The 18,398-nt window shown below is 47.8% G+C and overlaps 1 protein-coding gene across 1 annotated transcript in view; it reads left to right on the plus strand.

The window, feature by feature from the left end:
- Positions 1–18,398, plus strand: part of TTLL8 (tubulin tyrosine ligase-like family, member 8) — a 118,468-nt gene that overhangs the window by 73,103 nt on the left and 26,967 nt on the right. Inside the window, exons 11-14 of the mRNA XM_006888115.1 lie at positions 11,701–11,944; positions 13,197–13,632; positions 14,455–14,578; positions 14,717–14,902. Coding sequence (XP_006888177.1) covers positions 11,701–11,944; positions 13,197–13,632; positions 14,455–14,578; positions 14,717–14,902 — 990 coding nt within the window. The remainder of the gene's footprint in view (positions 1–11,700; positions 11,945–13,196; positions 13,633–14,454; positions 14,579–14,716; positions 14,903–18,398) is intronic.

The raw sequence follows: 18,398 nt of genomic DNA on the forward strand, positions 1-18,398 counted from the left end.
CCCATTCATCTATTTTATCTTCTCCTGGTTGTAGAGATTGTGAACTTTTAATATGTTGTGTGGCTTCATTTTGATAACTGGATCTTCATTTGCTGTTTTCATTTGTATAACTCATTTGCAGTTTTAATTTTTTTTAAGTGTCAGTCCCTGACATATCATGGAAAGTTAATTCTGTTTGAAATTTAAAATATCTGGATCATGATGAAAGTGGATTAAAACTGAATTTAAAATACAATAAACGCAGAGTAGATCAAGGACCTGGAAGTAAAACTAAGGACTATAAACTTCATCAGAGAAAGTCTTGGAAGGACTCTAGAATGATATGAACACTCTTCCAAGCGTCTTGAAAAACCTACATCCAAGAGAAAATAAAATAGATGAATGGGACCTTCTAAGAATCAAATCCCTCTGTACTTCAAAAGGTAAAAAGGAAGGCACAGCAGGGTAAAATGGAAACTCACAGACTGGAGAAAAATATTTGGTAATGAAAAATTTTTCCCAATGCAATTTATCTTTTGATTTCCTGGCTGCTTGTACCAAGAGTGTTGATTGTGGAGCCAAGCAAATTAAAGCTGTTAACAATCTCAGTCTCTTCAGTCTGTCATGGTGCTGCTAATCGGCCCAGTGGTGAGAGTCTCTGTTTTCTTGATATTGAGGTTCAATCCATATTGAAGGCTGCAGTCCTTGACCTTCTGCAGCAAGCACTTCAGGCCCTCCTCAGTTTCAGCAAGCAGGGTTGTGTCATCTGTGTAACACAGGTTGTTGATGAGTCTTCCTCTGATCCTGATGCCACACTCCTCCTCATGAATCCTAGCCTCTCAAATGATCTGTTCTGCATATAGATTGAAAAGCTATGGAGATAGGACACATCCCTGGCACACACCCTTCCTGATTTTGAACATGCAGTGTTTCCTTACTCTGTTCTGATGATTGCATCATGGTCCAAGCATAGGTTTCACGAAAGCACAATCAGGTGTTCTGGGATTCCCATTCTTCTCAGAGTCAGCCACAGTTTGTTGTGATCCACAGTCAAATGCCTTTGCACAGTCAATGAGACACAGACATTCCTCTGGTACTCTCTGCTTTCTACCAAGATCCATCTAACATTAGATATAATATCCCTACTGCCATGGCCTCTTCTAAATATAGTCTGCCCTTCAGGCAGTTCTCTGCTGATGTGCTTTTCCAGTTGTTTTTTAATAATTTTCAGCAGAATCTTGCTTGCATGTGATATTAATGATATTATTCAATAATTTCCACACTCTGTCAGGTCACCTTTCTTTGAAATGGGAACAAATATAGATCTCTTCTGGTCGGCCAGGTGTCTGGGACCTCTCGAGAGTATTGAAGAGCAACAGTATCAGTCTGGAAACTAAAGTGCACCTGATCCAGGCCACAGTCTCCACAATTTCTTATTATGTGTCAGAGAGTTGGACAATGACTAGGGATGATAGAAGGAGAATTGATGTCTTTGAGCTGTGGTGCTGGAGAAGAGTATTGAATGTACCGTGGACTGCTTGGAGAACAAACAGGTTTGTCCGAGAGAGGGTGAAACTAGGCTGCTCCTTGGATGCTAGGATTCTGAAGCTTCATCTGACATACTTTGGGCATGTTGCAAGGAGGACCTACTCCTTGGAGAGGGACGTCATGCTTGGGAAGGTGGAGGGACAGCACAGGAGAGGAAGACTCTCAATGAGATGGATTGACTCAGTGACTGGGTTAATGAGGATAGATGTGTTGGAGACTGTGAAGTTGGCACAGCACAGGGCAGGGTTCAGAGCTGTTGTACAAGGGTCGCTATGAGTTGCAAGTGACTCAACGGCACATAAGAGCAACAATTATATATCTGATAAGGGATTTACATTTAAAATTTATAGAATACTCCAGCACCTCAACAAGATAAAGGTAAACAACCCAATCACAAAGTGGGCCCAGGATATGAACAGATGCTTCACCAAAGAAGACATTCAGCAGATGGCCAACAAGCACATGAAGAAGTGTTCAAAATTCCAAGCTCTAAGAGAGATGCAAATCAAAACAACTATGGTGAGCTTGTGGAGAAACTGGAACCCTTATTTACTGTTAGTGGAAGTGTAAAACGGTACAACCACTATAAAAAGTCGTATAGTGCTTTCTCAAAAAGTTGGAAATAGTAATGCCATTTGACCCACCAATTGCACTACTAGGAATATGTTGTTGTTGTTGGTGTTGTTATGTGCTGTTGAGTTGCTTGTGACTCACCGTGACCCTATGTAAAACAGCTCTAAACTCTGCTCTGCCCTCTGCCAGTCGCACCGTCTCGGACACACCCATCCCAATTACCCCAACCACTGAATCAATCTACCTCATAGGGGGCCTTCCCCTCCTGCGCTGTCCCTCCACCCTCCCAAGCATGATGTCCCTCTCCAAAGACCTGTCCCTCCTTGCAACATGTCCAAAGTATGTCAGACGAAGCCCCAGAATCCTTGCCTCCAAGGAGCAGCCTGGTTTAACCCTCTCTAGGATGAATCTGTTTGTTTTCCTAGCAGTCCATGGTACCCTCAATACTCTTCTCCAGCACCACAGCTCAAAGGCATCAAAGAATATACCCTAAAGAAATCAGAGCTGCTGCTCTTTCTGTGCCCAGCGAAGCCATAGCTCGTGATCCCAAGAAGAATCTGAAGCATGTAGCAGCTCCAGAGCCTTGGATGCTGGACAGATTTACTGGTGTATATGCTCCTCGCCCATCTGCTGATTCTCACAAACTGAGGGAATGTCTGCCGTTGATCATTTTCTTAAGAAACATGCTGAAGTGTGCCCTGACAGAAGACGAGGTTAGAAAAATCTGCGTGCAGCGGTTCATTAAGATTGATGGCAAGCTCCGAACTGATATAACCTCCCCTGCTGGTTTTGTGGGTGCGATCAGCAATGAAAAGACTAGAGAAAATTTCAGACTGATGAAAGGTTGATTTGCTGCTCACCGTATTACACCTGAGGAAGCAAAGTACAAGTTATGCAAAGTAAGAAAGATCCTTGTGGGCACAAAAGGTGACCCCTGATGCTCGAACCATCCGCTACCCTGATCCTCTCATCAAGGTGAATGACACCATTCAGATTTATTTGGAAACTGGAAAGATGACTGATTTCATCATGTTTAACACTGGTAATCTGTGTATGGTGAGTGGAGGTGCTAACGGGGGGAGAATTGGTGTGATTACTAACAGAAAGAGCTATCCTGGCTCTTTTGATGTAGTTCATGTGAAAGATGCCAGTGGCAGTAGCTAGCTTTGCCACCAAGCCTGCCAGCATTCTTGTTATTGGCAAAGACAATAAACCATGGGTTTCTCTTCCCCAAGGAAAGGGTATCCACCTTATCGTTGCTGAAGAAAGAGATAAGAGACTCGCTGCAAAACAGAGCAGTGGATGAAATGATCTCTACATAGTGTGAATTAAAAGAACAAAATTAAAGATAACACAGCAAGGAGAAAAACAGAAATCAGAGCTGCTACCCAAACATATATATGCACACCCATGTTTATTGCTGCACTGTTCACAGTAGCAAAGAGAAGGAAGCAACCAGATGCCCATCAACAAATGGACAGAAAATCTATGGTTCATGCAGTGCTGAAAAACAAGGAACTCATAAAAGACCACACAACATGGATAACCCTGGAGGACATTATGCTGAGTGAAATATCTCAGTCACTAACGCCACTGTTATAATTCAGGACTGACATGGGGGGTTGGAGGGAAACTAAGAAAAGAGGGGATAAATAATGAACACTGCATTTAAATAAATGAAGGAAAGAACTGTCTAAAAGAAATAGATGATTGGGTATTATTTGCATGACAACAGTCCGGAATGAAAGGTCCATAGCAAGGTGGACTAGAGGGAGGGGAAGGAGGAAATTGTGCACGAATCAGAGAATCTTTTTAAAGAGAAAAATGACCTGAGTGGGGGTTAGGGAAGAAAATGTGCAACAGTGAATGAATGTGGAAATCCAAGTTTTCTGCAAACTCTTGTTAAAATATCAATTAAAAAATTAAAACAATATATAATGAACACTGCATTTGGAACAGATGAAGGAAAGAAACGTTGAAAGGAATAGATGATTAGGCATCATTTGTATGGCAACAGCCCAGGGTAAGAGGCACATAGACTGGTGGTGGGGCAGAGGGAGGAAATTATGCAACAATGAACAATATTTTTTTTTTAAAAAGCAAACTGGGAGTGGTGAGGAAAATGTGCAACTGTGAATGGATAAAAATCCACCTTTTTGGTAAACTTTCTTGTTTGATAATTTCCATCTTCTGTTGGATCACCTGTTTTCACAGTGGGTACAAATATGGATTTCTTCTAATCAATTGGCCAGGTGGCTGACTTCGAGTTTTCACAGCACAGAAGAGTGCGCATGTTTAGAGCTGCATCTGTTTGCTGAATCTCTTCAGCTGATAATTCTCTCCATTCCTGGGACCTTCCTTTTGGACAGGACCTTCAGTGCTCTTTGATGTCTCCCTTCAGCTCCATTGGTTCTTGATGACATGCTACCTCATCAAAGGGTTTGGTGTTGATTGGTTCTTTTTGGTACAGAGGCTGTGTATCCCTTCCATTTTCTCATACTTTCTGTGTCATTCATTATTTTGCCCATAGATCCCTTCAGTCTTGTAACTTGAGGCTTGGGTTTGTTCTCCAGGTCTTTCAGCTTGAGGGATGCCTCTTCTATTCTTTTGAGTTTTTAACCCTGGGTCTTGGCACATTTCATCATAATACTTTGCTTTGTTTTCTTTTTTTCCCCCTTTGTTTTCTTGAGCTGCTCTTTGAAATCTTCTGTTCAGGTCTCCTATTTCTTAATTCTTTCTTTGATTTATTAGCTCAGGTATGTTGTTGTTGTTGTTTATTGCCTTTGAGTCGAGCACAACTCGTAGTGACCCTATGAACAAAATTCGTGAAGCCTCTCTACAACTATCAACATTTATCAAAGTTCATAGTTTCCGGAGGCATGTTGTTTAGGAAGTGATGACACTCCTATTTCCAAAGCTCAGGTATAGACCTTTTTTTAAAAAAAATTCTGCCAGTTTTTACATATATTCTTTTTTTTTACAGCACTGTGATACTTTCATGACATTATATCAGATGTTACATCTGAGCAACCTTCACCAGAATCCGGGTGAAAAACTGTTACATCATCACAAAGAAACACCAAGCCCTGGCTCTGATCTCCACTGCTCTAACCTGGAGATTGTTCTATAAGTAGAAGTATGTAGTGAGTGACTTTCAAGCCGTCGTCTCCTCTCTGTGATGCCCTGGAGACTTTTGTAAGTTGTGTTGTTGTTTGGTGTCGTATCCTCTACTACTCACTGTGATCCCAGAGTGAAAGCTTAGCCCGCGCTGTGCCGTCCTCACAGTCGCTGACAACATGCTGCACCACTGGTGGAGTCACTGTCACATCGTCTTGATGAAGGTCTTCCTCTCTTTCAGTGCTCCTCTGCTTTTCCTAGTCTGATGTCTTTTTCCAGGGACTGGTCCCTCCTGAAATCATACGGAGACAATGTGAGACAGAGTTTCTGCGTCTTTGCCTCTGAGGAGGGCCCGAGGGCCACTTCCTCCAGGACAGGTTCTTCTGGGACTCCGTTGGAGGTCAGTGCTCTCCAACACAGTACTTCAAAGGCATCACTTCTTCAGTCTTCTTCATTGGACTTCCGTATGTACGTGGATCAATGGGAAATACCATGGCTTGGGTCAAGGGCACCTTCATATTTAAGCTGACGTCCTTGTTCTTTGGGAAGTTAAAGAAGTCCTGGAGAACAGGTTTGCCCAAAACAATACATTTATTGATTTCTTGACTGCTGCTACTATGGTCAAAGAAAATTAAATCCTTGGCAATGACATTCTTTTCTCCATCTATCCTGATGGTGTGTGTGGGTCCAGTTGTGAGGATTTTTGTTTTCTTTTTGGTTTTGGTATAAGCCATGTTGAAAGCTATAGCCTTTGTCAGTCTTCAGTAAGTGCCTCCATTTTTCTCCACTTCTGGTGAGCGAGATTGTGTCATCTGAACAGCACGGGCTGATTGATTCATCTTCTAATTCTGATTCCACTTTCTCCTTCATCTAGTCCAGCTTCTTGAACCATTTGCTAAATGTATCTATTGAACAGTTATGGAGATAGGATGCAACCTTGATACACACCTTTTCTGATTTTAAACCTTGCCCTATACCCTTGTTCTGTTCAAATTGACTGCCTCTGGGTCTATGTACAGCATAAGCAAAATTAACTGTTCTGGAATTCCCGTCTTTCTCAATGTCAGCCGTATTTATTATGATCCTAGGCATAGCAGACTGAGATGGACCATTATTGGTCATTTCCACTCAAGCAATCATATGATCTAATATGCAGGAAATGACAAATGGAAGAGAAATGATGCATTCCTTCCCCAAAAGCACACTTTATGGTCTATCTTGACGTACTGACAGTGATAGGGTTGTGTGTGTGTGTGTGTGTGTGTGTGTGTGTGTGTGTATAAAATACCTGTTAATATTACTGACCTTCAAATATACTCACCAACCTAAAGCCAAAGATGATGAAATTGAATTGCCACAAGCACAGGCTGGATTTAGAAGAAGCCATGGTATTGCTGATGTCAGATGGACCACAGCTGAAAGCAGAGTATCTGAAGAATGTCTGTGTTTTATTGACTATGCAAAGGCATTTGACTGTGTGGTTCACAACAAACTGTGGCTGACCTTGAGAAGAATGGGTATCTCAAAAGACCTGATTGTACTCAGGTAAAATCTAGACCTAGACCAACAAGCCGTTGTTCAAACAGAGCAAGGGAACACTGCATAGTCCAAAATCAAGAAAGGAGTGTGTCACATTGTATCCTGTCTCCACACCTTTTCAGTCTATACACCCGCAGATCATCCAGGACTTTATGAGGAGGTATGTGGCATCAAGATTGGAGTAAGACTCATGAACAACCTGCATTATTCAGATGACACAACTTTGCTCACTGAAGCTGAGGAGGACTTAAACTGAGGAGGACCTCCACTGCAGAAGGTCAGGGACTGCAGCCTTGAATTCGGATCCCAGTGCTCCGCGCGTTGCTGCCATTGCCTTTTCTAACTCGCTCTCTGCACAAAGCCGCCCTCTGGGATTCTCTGCCAGGTTCTCTCACGTGACCATTTCTTCCCTTCAGTTTATCTTCCCAGCAATGAAAAGCAGTTTCAGAGTCTCTCCTGACAGCTGTGGTCTTTTCTTTCTTCCCGGTCTTTTGAATGACCTGCTTTCTTCGTGTAAGATGTCCCTGACGTCATCCACAACTCCTCTGTTCTTTGGTCATTAGCATTCTGTGTACCTTTCTGTTCTTGAGATAGCTTTTAAATGCAGGCAAGATAAACTCAAGATCATATTTTGGTTTTATGAATTGTTTTAATCTTCCCTAGCTTCAGTTTGAACTTTTTTTTTTGCCGTTAATTCAGATGTCTATATTCAGAAACAGTGAGCATGAAATATGTGACTTAAAAGTCAATACAGCGCCCTTTTCGTCCCCAGTCTCCGTAGCGCGTAGGTTCCGGGCCCCTGGGCCCTGGGCCCACCCTTTTCTTTGGTAACAGGATTAACACCATCTGGAAATTTTTCCAGTGGTTCTTTCTCTAAATAGGAACCTTCTGGGGCATCAAAACGACCTTCTGGTAACTTTGGCTTCTTAAGGGATTGTTTTCTGGGTTCAAATTTACCTCCTTGAGCAGAACTTGTTTTCCTCAAAGAATGATACAAAAGGGATGATTTTGCAGCTCTCCACGTGGTGACCCAAGGGCTGCCAAGACGCCTCGCTAGGCCCCAAGGATTCATGGCGCCGATCCTTCAGTTTGAACTTCCATTAACTGATATCTGTTCCGTAGTCAGTCCCTGACCTTGTTTTCACAGCTGATACTGAGATTCTCCAGTGATTCTTTCCACAGATGTAATCAATCTGATTATTGAGTCCGTCAGCTAAGGTCCATGTGTTTTGGTTGTGGTTTTGTTTTGTTTGGTGTTTTTTTTTGGTTGGTTTTTTAAAATTTATTATTAATTTCAATGAAAATTTACAGAAATTTGGATTTCTATTTATTCATTGTTGCACTTTTCTCCCCTTTAAAAACAAGGCATTTGCAATGAATACATCATAGAAAAATATTCTATTATGAGCTCTCCAGCCTTGTTTCTACCACCAGGGCCATATTTTCCCACTACCAGTCTGTCTTTTTTGTTTCCAATTTTTGCATTCCTGTCATCAACTGTTGATGTATCTTGATTGCATGTTTCATCAATCTCAGACTTCAGAAATCAGTTATTGTTACTTGACATTGAGTTGACTATGACCAATAGTGACCCTTGAACAATGCCTCTGAACCTTGCCCAGACCTGAGCCAACCCCACCATCTCTGACACATATGAGCCCATTATCAGTGACTGTGTTGGTCCATCCACTGGGAGGGGCCAGTCTGTGGAGATGTGGGCCTCATGCTTGGCAAAATAGAAGGCCAGTAAGAAAGAAGAATGACTTTCATCAGTGAAGAGAGGAGACATAATGGCTGCAGCAGGATCCCAGACCCAGCCTTGACTGTGAGGGTGCCAGGAGGCCTGGCACGCTGGGTTCTGCCCTACACAGGGTCACTCTGAGTCTGGGCTTTCTCGGTGGCACCTGGCTAAGAAGCTGACAGACCACATCTTAGAGTACCCGTTCGTCTTGCTTCCCACCAGCAGTGCGAGGCCTGGTGCTCTGCGTCCTGGCCAGCACCCGGCACTGTCAGGAATTTTCGACCTGTTCTAGGAGGTGATGGTGATGGTGTTGATGTTAGGAGCTGTCGAGTTAACTCATAGCGACCCTATGAGCAAAAGATTTGAGCCCAGTCCTGTCCTGCACCATTGTCACACTTTCTGACACACAAGAGCCTATTGTACCAGTCATCGTATCAATCCACCTGGTTGAGGGTCTTCCTCTCCTTCGCCGACCCTCCACCCTTCCCAGAATCATGTCCTTCAAGGAAAAATCCCTCTTAGCAACATTCTCAAAGTATGTGAGGTGAAGCCTCATCATTCTTGCCTCCAAAAAGCACCCTGGCTGCACCCTCTCCAAGACATATCTGCATGTTCTCTTGGCTGTCCATGGGATGTTCAGTGCTCTTCTCCAACACCACAGATCAAAGGTGTCAATTCTTCTGTCCTCTTTATTCTGTCCAGCTCTCAGATGCACAGAAAATGTTTAGGATGCACCTTAGTCCTAAAACTGACATCATTACTCCTCAATATTTTGGAGAGGTCCCTAACTGCAGATTTTCCCAGTGCAGTGTGTCTCCTTATTTCCTGACTGCTGGTGCCAAGGGTGTTAATTGTGGATCCAAGCCTTTGGCAAGCTTTTGTACTTAAAAGTTAGTTGGATCCTGCCTGAGAGTCTTCAGTTTGGAACAGTTAGATTCTGGAGGGTAGGTTGTTTTTATTTAATTGAAAGTTGCATGCAAACTATTTGGGTGCTTTTTATTTTGTTAACAACTAAGTGTAAGCTGATTGGCTATTTTTATTTTGTTAACAATATGCTGTGGTCTGGAAGCCTCTTGCTTAAGCAATCAGTACCTGGTAGGCAGGCCTTTGTATTTAAAAGTCGGTTTAGGCCAGAGGACCTGTGTTAATTGTGTTGGGGAGAACATTGTTCTAAGTGGTACAGCAATTGTCTGTCAGTTTGCTGTACTGAGAAAACTTGGAGTTGCTGTGATACTGAAAGCTGTGCTACTGGTGTGTCAAATGCCAGAAGGGCTACCCATGGTGGACAGATTTTGGTGGAGCTCCCTGATTAAGATGGACTAAGAAGCAGAATGGGCCATCTCCTTCCTAAATAACAGGCCTTTGAAAATGCTATGAACACTAAAGGAATGAGAATAGTGCTTTTGGCAGAGCATAGGATACTCAGTATTCTTCTCCAGCACCACAGTTCTGCTTTGTTCATTGTCTGAGTTTCAGATGCACAGGAAGTCATGGAAAAGACGATGGCTTGGATCAGGTGCACCTTAGTCTTTAAGCTGACATCCTTGCACATTAGCTCTTTGGAGAATCCTCAACAGCAGCTTTTCCCAGTGCAGCACATCCTTTGATTTACTGACTGTTGCTGCCATGGGTGTTGATTGTGGAACCAAGTAAAATTAAAATCATTGCCAATGTGAATCTCTTCTCCACCTATCATGATGTTTCCTGTTGGCTCAGTGGTGAGAATTTGCGTTTGATTGATGTTGAGATGTAATCCATATTAAAACCTTTTTAATTAAAGGTTTTAATTAAAACCTTTTTAAGTCTGAGCTTCATCAGGAAGTGCTTCAAGTCCTCCTCACTTTGAATGAGGTTGTGTCATCTGCGTAACTCAGGTTATTGATGAGTCTTCCTCCAATCCTGATGCCACATTCTCCTTCATAGAGTCTATTCTCGGATGATTTGCTCAACATACAGATGGAATCGGTATAGAGGAAGGACACAATCCTGACGTCCACCTTTCCTGATTTTAAACCATGCGGTGTCCCCTTGTTCTATTCACACGACTGTCTCTAAGTCTAGGTAGCGGTTTTGGTGGTGGTGGTGGTGGTGGGTGCCATTGAGTCGGGATCAACTCATAGCTGACCCTCCAACAAGTTTTCAGAGGCTGTAAATTACACAAGAGGAGAATGCCCATGTTTTGCCTGTGAGCAGTCAGTGGATTTGAACCATGTGCCTTTGTGTTGGCAGAGTTTTCACATAAGTACAATTAAGTATCCTGAGATTTCCCATTCTTCTCAATGTTAGCCTAATTGTCAAGATCCACACCATCAAATGCCTTTGTATAGTCAATAAAATACAAATAGTCGTCCTTCTGGCTTTTCTTCTTTCAGCCAGGATCCATCTTGCATCAGCAGTGACACCTCTGGTACCAGGCCTCTTCTACATCCAGCTTTCGTTTCTAGCAGTTCTCTGTCAATGTTCTGTTTAGGCTGTTTTTAAAGTCATCTTCAGCAAGATTTATTGGCATGCAACACTAATGATTTTGTTTCTTAATGTCCACATTCTGTTGGATCCCTTTTCTTGGGAATGGGGACAATACAGACCTCTTGCAGTCAGTTGGCCAGGTAGCTGTCTTCTGTATCTCTTAGCAGAGACTCAAGCACATGCACGGCTGCAGCTCCCTGAAAGCTCAGCTGGCTCTCCATCGGTTCCGTTGACCAGTTCTTTTGGTGCAGTGACTCTGTGTTCCTCCATCCTGCGCATCCGTCCCCGAGACCGTCTGCCACCCCCCTATTGAGACGTCAGGTTACCGCAAGGAGAAGGCTTGGGGTCTGTCCCTGGCATTAAGTGCTACAGCAAAGGGATGCTTCTGCCACATCCCACCTGCTACCACTCACCGTGTGGCATGTCTGAATCTGGGTAGGGATAGCTGTAACCCCGTCCCAGTGGACATCCCGCTCCCTCAGAGCCCCTTCTCGCCCCTTAGGGCCCTCTGGGTCCTCCAGCGCTGGCTGATGGCTGCTACATGAGAAAGTGCATGTCCCAGGGTGTGGTGTGGAGCTGTGCTCAGCCTGCACCAGAGCTGGGCTGGTGGTGAGGACACTGCCGCTGTCCCTCCCCAGCCATTCTGCCTCCTGGTCACTGACCGAGCAGACATGGGTTCCAGATGTGGGCTGGGGCCACCCCAGCTGGCTACATGTGGCTGATTGTGGGTCTCACAGACATCGTGTGCATGGACCGTGTGGAGGAGATCCTGGAGCTGGTGGCTGCAGACCACCTTTCTGCCAAGGACAACAAGTGGGTGGCCCAGAAGTACATTGAGACACCCCTTCTCATCTATGACACCAAGTTTGACATCCGGCAGTGGTTCCTTGTCACCGACTGGAACCCCCTCACCATCTGGTTCTACAAGGAGAGCTATCTCCGCTTCTCCACCCAGCGCTTCTCCCTGGACAACCTGGACAGGTCAGGGCAAGCCTCATGCTGTCCACCAGCAGAGGGCACGGTGGGGGACACAGGCCTGGCCATCACCACGAGAGGGTGCAATCGGGGGACACAGGCCTGGCCACCATGAGAGGATGCAGTGGGGGGACATAGGCATGAGAGGGTGCAGTCCGGGGACCTGTCCACCACCACAAGAGGGTGCATTGTGGGGGACACAGGCCTGGCCACCACAAGAGGGTGCAGTGTGGGGGACACAGGCCTGTCCATCACCATGACAGGGTGTTGGGGGGGGACACAGGCCCACTCACTACTGTGAGAGGGTGGTGGTGGGGAAGCACAGGCCTGTCTACTCCACCAGAGGGCACAGGGAGAACACAGGCCCCTGGCCACCAAAGCCACCCCTATGCTTCACGCCCTAGAGGACTGAAGTGTCTGTTCATCAAGGGTGGGGGCCACCCTGACAGAACGTGTCTTGCTCTGCTGGACAGTGAAGGACCAGCTGCTAGCTAGGGTCTGCACACCCACAGACTTTCCTGTTCCGCCGGTCCCTCTGGGGCATTGAGTGGGCACAGTCCAGCTGGCCTGGGCAGCTCAGTGGCCTCTCAGGGGTTGCTGTGGCTTGCAGCCCTGCAGAGGACAGTGAAGGGTAGAGCCCTTCTTTTGGAGACACAGAGTCCTCTGACGTGAGCTATCTGAACTGTCCATGTGGGGCATGAGGAAGGCAGGCCCGACCCTCTGTGGTGCCTCCAGGTTACCTGGGGAAGCCTAAGTGGTCTTACTGCCCTGCTACCTGCCCTAATGGGCCTCCCCCAGCCAGGACCAAGGGCGTGAAGTAGGGGCTATCATACCAGGCTTGAAGCCCTGCAGGGAGAGAAACCCAGGCTGGGGAGTCCCTGCTGGCCTGAGAGCCAAGCCGTCCACCCCGGCCTAGCTAGCTTCAAACTATCAGCACGCTCAGCTGCTGGCCAGACGTCCATGTGGGGCATGAGGAAGAAAGGCCTGACCCACTATTTCAGGGGGTGTGAGCCCTGAAGACCCTGGGAGCGCAGTTTACTCTGACACACACTGAGTCACCATGAACCACGGTCAGTGTGGCCAGAGTTGTCCTTGCTGCCTCTCCTGTGGGCTCCTTCCCCACTGTCCCCATTCCTAGTACAGTCTGGAGGGTCCCTCAGCTGGACCCAGGGCTGACTCAGGTGCTCCTGCCTCCCCCCGCCTGCACCCCTCCACTCAGGGCCCGGGGGACAGTCCCTGATGCCCCGGTCACCCACAGTGCCATCCACTTGTGCAACAACTCCATTCAGAAGCACCTCAAGAACGCCAAGGACCGCAGCCCACTGCTGCCCGGTCACAACATGTGGACCAGCACCAAGTTCCAGGAGTACCTGCAGCGCCGGGGCCGCGGGCCCGTGTGGGCCAGCCTCATCTACCCATCCATGAAGAGAGTCATTACCCACACCATGAAGGTGGCCCAGGACCGCGTGCAGGCCCGCAAGAACAGCTTCGAGCTGTATGGCGCCGACTTCGTCCTCGGCAGGGACTTCAAGCCCTGGCTCATCGAGATCAACTCCAGCCCCTCCATGCACCCCTCCACGCCCGTCACCGCCCAGCTCTGCGCCCAGGTGCAGGAGGACACCCTCAAGGTGGTGGTGGACCGCAGGGTTGACCGCAACTGTGACATTGGCAACTTCGAGCTGCTGTGGAGACAGGTGGGGGTGCGGGACTGGTGAAAGGGCCTGGGGCCCAGGTCAATGAGGGGTCAGTGGTGGGACATGTGGGTGAGAGGTCGCGGGTGAGGGTAGGTGGTGAGGGGTCAGAGGTGGGTGACAACAGGTAAGTGAAGGGTCAGAGGTGAGGGCAAGTGGGTGAGGGGTCAGAGGGGGGTGACAGCAGGTGGGTGTGGGGTCAGTGGTGAAGGCAGGCCCATCAGGGGCAGGTGACGAGGGGGAGGTATGAGGGGGGAGGTGCAGCACCTGCCCCCAGCTCTAGACGCTGAGGCACCAGCCTCAGCCCACCTCAGAGTCTAGGTGGTGTGGACCATCTGGCCAGGGCATTGAGACATGGAGGATGTGGACAGTAGCCTGTCCCTCAGGCCACTGGGGGTGACACTGGCTGTTGTACCTAAAGGCCCACTCGGCTGCAGTGGACACAGGGAGGTCCAGAGGCCCTATGTCCTGAGGGCCTGGCCATTTGCCCCTGGCCCCGCGGGCTGGCCTTCTCTTCCTGCTGCCCAACTCCATAGTCAACAGGATGGGGGTGCAATGCTCCCCTTTAGAGATCATTTCTGCCCAGAGGGGCTCTTTTCCCCAGACACTGGGCAAGGGTCAGCTAAGCAAAGGTTACACCCCCAAAAGCTTGACAGTTCCCGTTCACTCAAAGGCACCTCCCAGCAGCCTGCTTCCCAGAAATGGGCCACAAACCCTCGTTCTGCTGCAAGCCGTGTAGGTGTCCTCAGTCAGTGACTACTCTGCGTTAGGGTTGGCCTGGGCGCTGGGCACCTCTCAGTCCCCTGATGGCTGCCCCCTCCCCAGCCGGCCGTGGAACTGCCACCATTCAGCGGCTCGGACCTCTGTGTCGAAGGCGTGAGTTTCCGGAAGGGCAAGAAGCAGGCATCGGCCCTCTCCAGGGTCCACCTGGCTGCGCCCTCGCTCCCAGGTACCCAGCAGCCCAGAGCAAGGTGCCCCTCGGCCATGCCAGGCCCGGCACGAGGACTCCCCCAAGCCACGCCTGACTGCAGAGTGAAGGAGGACCAGGTACTTTTCTGCACCTTCCCTGCACCCTCCTGGCTGTCAGCTGAGTGGAGCTGCCTGGGCCCCGAGCCCCGTGCGTGGATCTCGGCCCCTGACCACCTCCAGTCCGCAGAGCAGAGGGTCCCTGGGGCCGCGCTGGCCCGGGCCTGGCCCTCCAAGTGCACTGTGCCCACGGTACATGTACAGATGGCTGCACCTCGCAGTGGGAAGGTGGCCAGGGGCCCTTGGGGTCAGCCACCCAGAGTACCAGGTAACAGTCTTGGAAGTGCGGGTGTCCGCGGTGCATCCTGGGGACCACAAAAGCCTGTGGGGTGGGAATTGGAGACACACTGGCCTGACGGTGTGGAGTCCTCTATGTGGATGGTGTTCACTGGCCTCCGTGCCTGGGACCCCCTGACGGTCCCAGGGTCCAGCCACTTGGCCTCTCCACTCCTGGAGTCTCAGGGTCCCCACCAACATACCGGGAGGTCACTTCCATCTGGTGGTCATCCACCCTGTGTGGCCCAGTGTCCCCTCGGACCTCACCTTCCTAATTGTCCTCCTCAACCCAAAAACCTCGCTACCTGCTGGCATCTTCGCTGTAGCTTCTTCCCTCCGCACCCTCCATCCCTCTGCCCTGCCGTCCCCTGGGTGGGGAGCTGCCCAGGACGAGAGGCCCCACCCCCTGCTGCTGGGCATGCCGGCTGTGAGAGGAACCGTGCCCGTGGGGCTGGCAGGGTGGACGCCTGCCCACCGAGCCTCCTCCACGGCCTGCCCGTCCTTCTGCTGGGCACACCTGCCCATGCAGGTAGTCTCTGCTTGGGCATCTGTGGGAAGTTTCTCTGGGGGACACAGGCAGATGTGAGTCTTCCCAGGTGAGAGCTGTGGTTTAGGGCACACCCGGGCAACGGAATGGATGCATTTGTGTTGTCTGAACGCAGTCTGCAGAAGCCTGTTGCTCTTGTGTGGAGGAAGTGGCGGCTCAGATCCTGACTCAGGTCCTAGAAAGAGCCCAGGTTGATGGTTGGAGACTTCAAACCACCGGCCACTCTATGAGAGGGAGGAAGCAGTTCTCAAACAAAAATTCAAATTCACTGCCTCCGAATCAGAGCTGACTCACAGCTGACCTGCCGGCTGGTTTTCAGAGGCTGTAAATCACATGGAGGAGAGTGCCCATCCCCCATGGAACAGCTGGTGGGTTTGAACCCCTGCCTTTGGGACTGCAGCGCAGCTCCTTACGCTAAGACTCCAGAGCTCACGATGAGTTGAAGCTGGCTCGACAACAATGGTTTGACCTGGGTTTTGGTATCCTGTTGTTGTTGTGCCATCGAGTCACCTGCAACTCAGTGATCCTATATAAAAGCGACCTTTTAAACCCGTGTTCTAAACATAGTCTGTCTCTGGTGGCCACGTGGTGAGGAGCTGCACTGCCAACCCCGACAGGCGGCTTGAACCCATGCACTGCTCTGTGGGAGAAAGCCAGTCATTCTCCGTGCGGTTTACAGCCCGTAACACCACTGGAGGGCCAGCTGGGAGCCAGTGCACCACAGCGAGTTTGAACTGATAATTTGGGCATTTCCACTTTTCAGGAAAAACATCTTGCATTTTGTCAGGAGACTTGGACTTTTTGTGCCTCTCTCTCTGCTGAGATTCGCCTCCTCATGGGTCTTACTGTAACAAAGTTTCTTGGTGAACATGTCACAGATTCTGCACCTGATGCCTCGGCTGTGCCTTTAGGTTATTTCTGCCAGAGCTTCTGGCAATGTTCCCACATCTGTCTCCTTTATGCTGTGCCTCTTTCGTGTCTGCACCGAGGGGCAGGATTTATGATCCTAGGGTTGGTGAATCGTAGGAGCTAACAGCTGTTTTCCAAAGCTGGGGACAACTTCTGTTCCATCAAGGATGTCCATGAGCTCGAAGGGTCCTCACAATTATATCAGCCTGGGGAGGTCAGACCTTCTAATCCTGCCCTTGACTGAATCTGAGAAGCTTCTGGGGTCTTGGGCTGCACTTGCTGACTGCTGGTCTTAGACACCTTTGCATGTGTCTGTGGGTAGTACTGGTCTCCTTCTCTGGGAAACAGCTGTTGCCCTCATGCCCATTTTTCTGTAGGAGGTTTGCTCCCATATCTTTCGTTAGTATCTCCTGTCAGTTTGTAACTTAGATTTTCAGGTTTTTAAAGATGTCTTGTAATGGTTGAAAAGTGTTCCTTTTTTTATGTTGCAAATGTTCTCAATCTTTTTTCTTGGTCAGTCTCTTCTTGTCTTAGGAGCCCTGGTTGCATCAGGTGTTATCTGTTGTGCTGCTAACCATAAGATCATTGGTTCAAATCTGCCAGCTACTTCTCAGGCCAAAGTCTTCCATGGAGATTCACAGCCTGGGACACCGGATAAGACATCACTGAGATGAATTGACTCGAAAACAATGAGCTTTGTTCGTTTCTTAAGATTTCTTTTCTTATTGCAATGGCTAAATGATTTTTGTTGTTTGCTGTAGACTCAGAATCTACTCATAGCTGACCTTCCAGCAGGTTTTCAGAGGCACTAAATTGCATGAGATGTGGGGCAGGGGATTCTAGGAGCCTCTTGTTTGAAGCAGTTAGGATACAGAAGGTGGGTCTTTTTAATTTGATTTACAGTCAGTTGTGGGCTGGGAGCCTCTTGTTTAAACCATTTGGAACTTGGCAGGTGGGCTTTTGTGATTGGTGACTGGAATGCAAAAGTAGGAAATAATGAAGAAGGAATATTAGTCAGAAAGTACGGACTTGGTGACAGAAATGAGGCTAGAAATCAAATGATCTAATTTTGTCTTTTCAATTATTTATTCATTGCAAATACCTTTTTTAAAAAAATTATTACTTTCAATGAAAATTTACAGAGACTTTGGATTTACATTCATTCATTGTTGCACTTTTCTCTCCTCCCAACCCTCCCGCCCAGTACACTACCCTCTTGGAAAAGTAAAAGAAAAATTATCTCATTGTTTTACAAACCCTCCTCCAAGGTCCACTCCACTATGCAGCCTTGCTCTGGACTCCTGTCATGACAAAAATACCTAATAATTTTCCCCTCTTAAACAGTTTCTCCCTCATCTGTTTCAATGCAGTATACATTATTTATCCCATCTTTCTCAGTTTCCCCCCAACCCTGAGGTCAGTCCTGTTTTACAACAGTGGCATCATGCAGTATTTGTCCTTTTGTGACTGAGATACTTCACTCAGCATAATGTCCTCCAGGGTCACTCATTTTGAATAATATTGTATAAGTTCCTTGTTTTTCAATGCAGTGTAGAATTACATTGTGTGAACATACCACAGCTTCTCTATCCATTCGTTTGTTGATGGGCACTTAGGTTGTTTCCAACTCCTTGCTGTTGCGAACAAAGCCGCAATAAACATAGGTGTGCATATATCTGCTTGGGTAGCAGTTATGGTCTCTTTGGGGTATATTCCCAGTAGTGGAATTGCTGGGTCAAATGGTATTTCTATTTGCAGCTTTTTAAAAATAATTTTAATGAACATTTACAGAGAATTTGGATTTCCATTCATTCATTGCTGCACTTCTCTACCCGCCCAGCCCTCTCCCCCCACCCCCCAGTTCGCTCCTCTCTTCAAAAGAAAGACTCCCTCCCTGGTACACAATCCCCCCGCATCCCTCCCACCGCCCCAAGTACCTTCCACTATGCAACCTTAATTGTGAACTCTATTTGCAGCTTTTGAGGAAGCACCACGTAGCCTTCCATGGTGG

Source organism: Elephantulus edwardii, unplaced genomic scaffold (genome assembly GCF_000299155.1).
Source record: "Elephantulus edwardii isolate Elephantulus edwardi_28Jun2011 unplaced genomic scaffold, EleEdw1.0 scaffold00064, whole genome shotgun sequence".
NCBI classification, from domain to species: domain Eukaryota; kingdom Metazoa; phylum Chordata; class Mammalia; order Macroscelidea; family Macroscelididae; genus Elephantulus; species Elephantulus edwardii.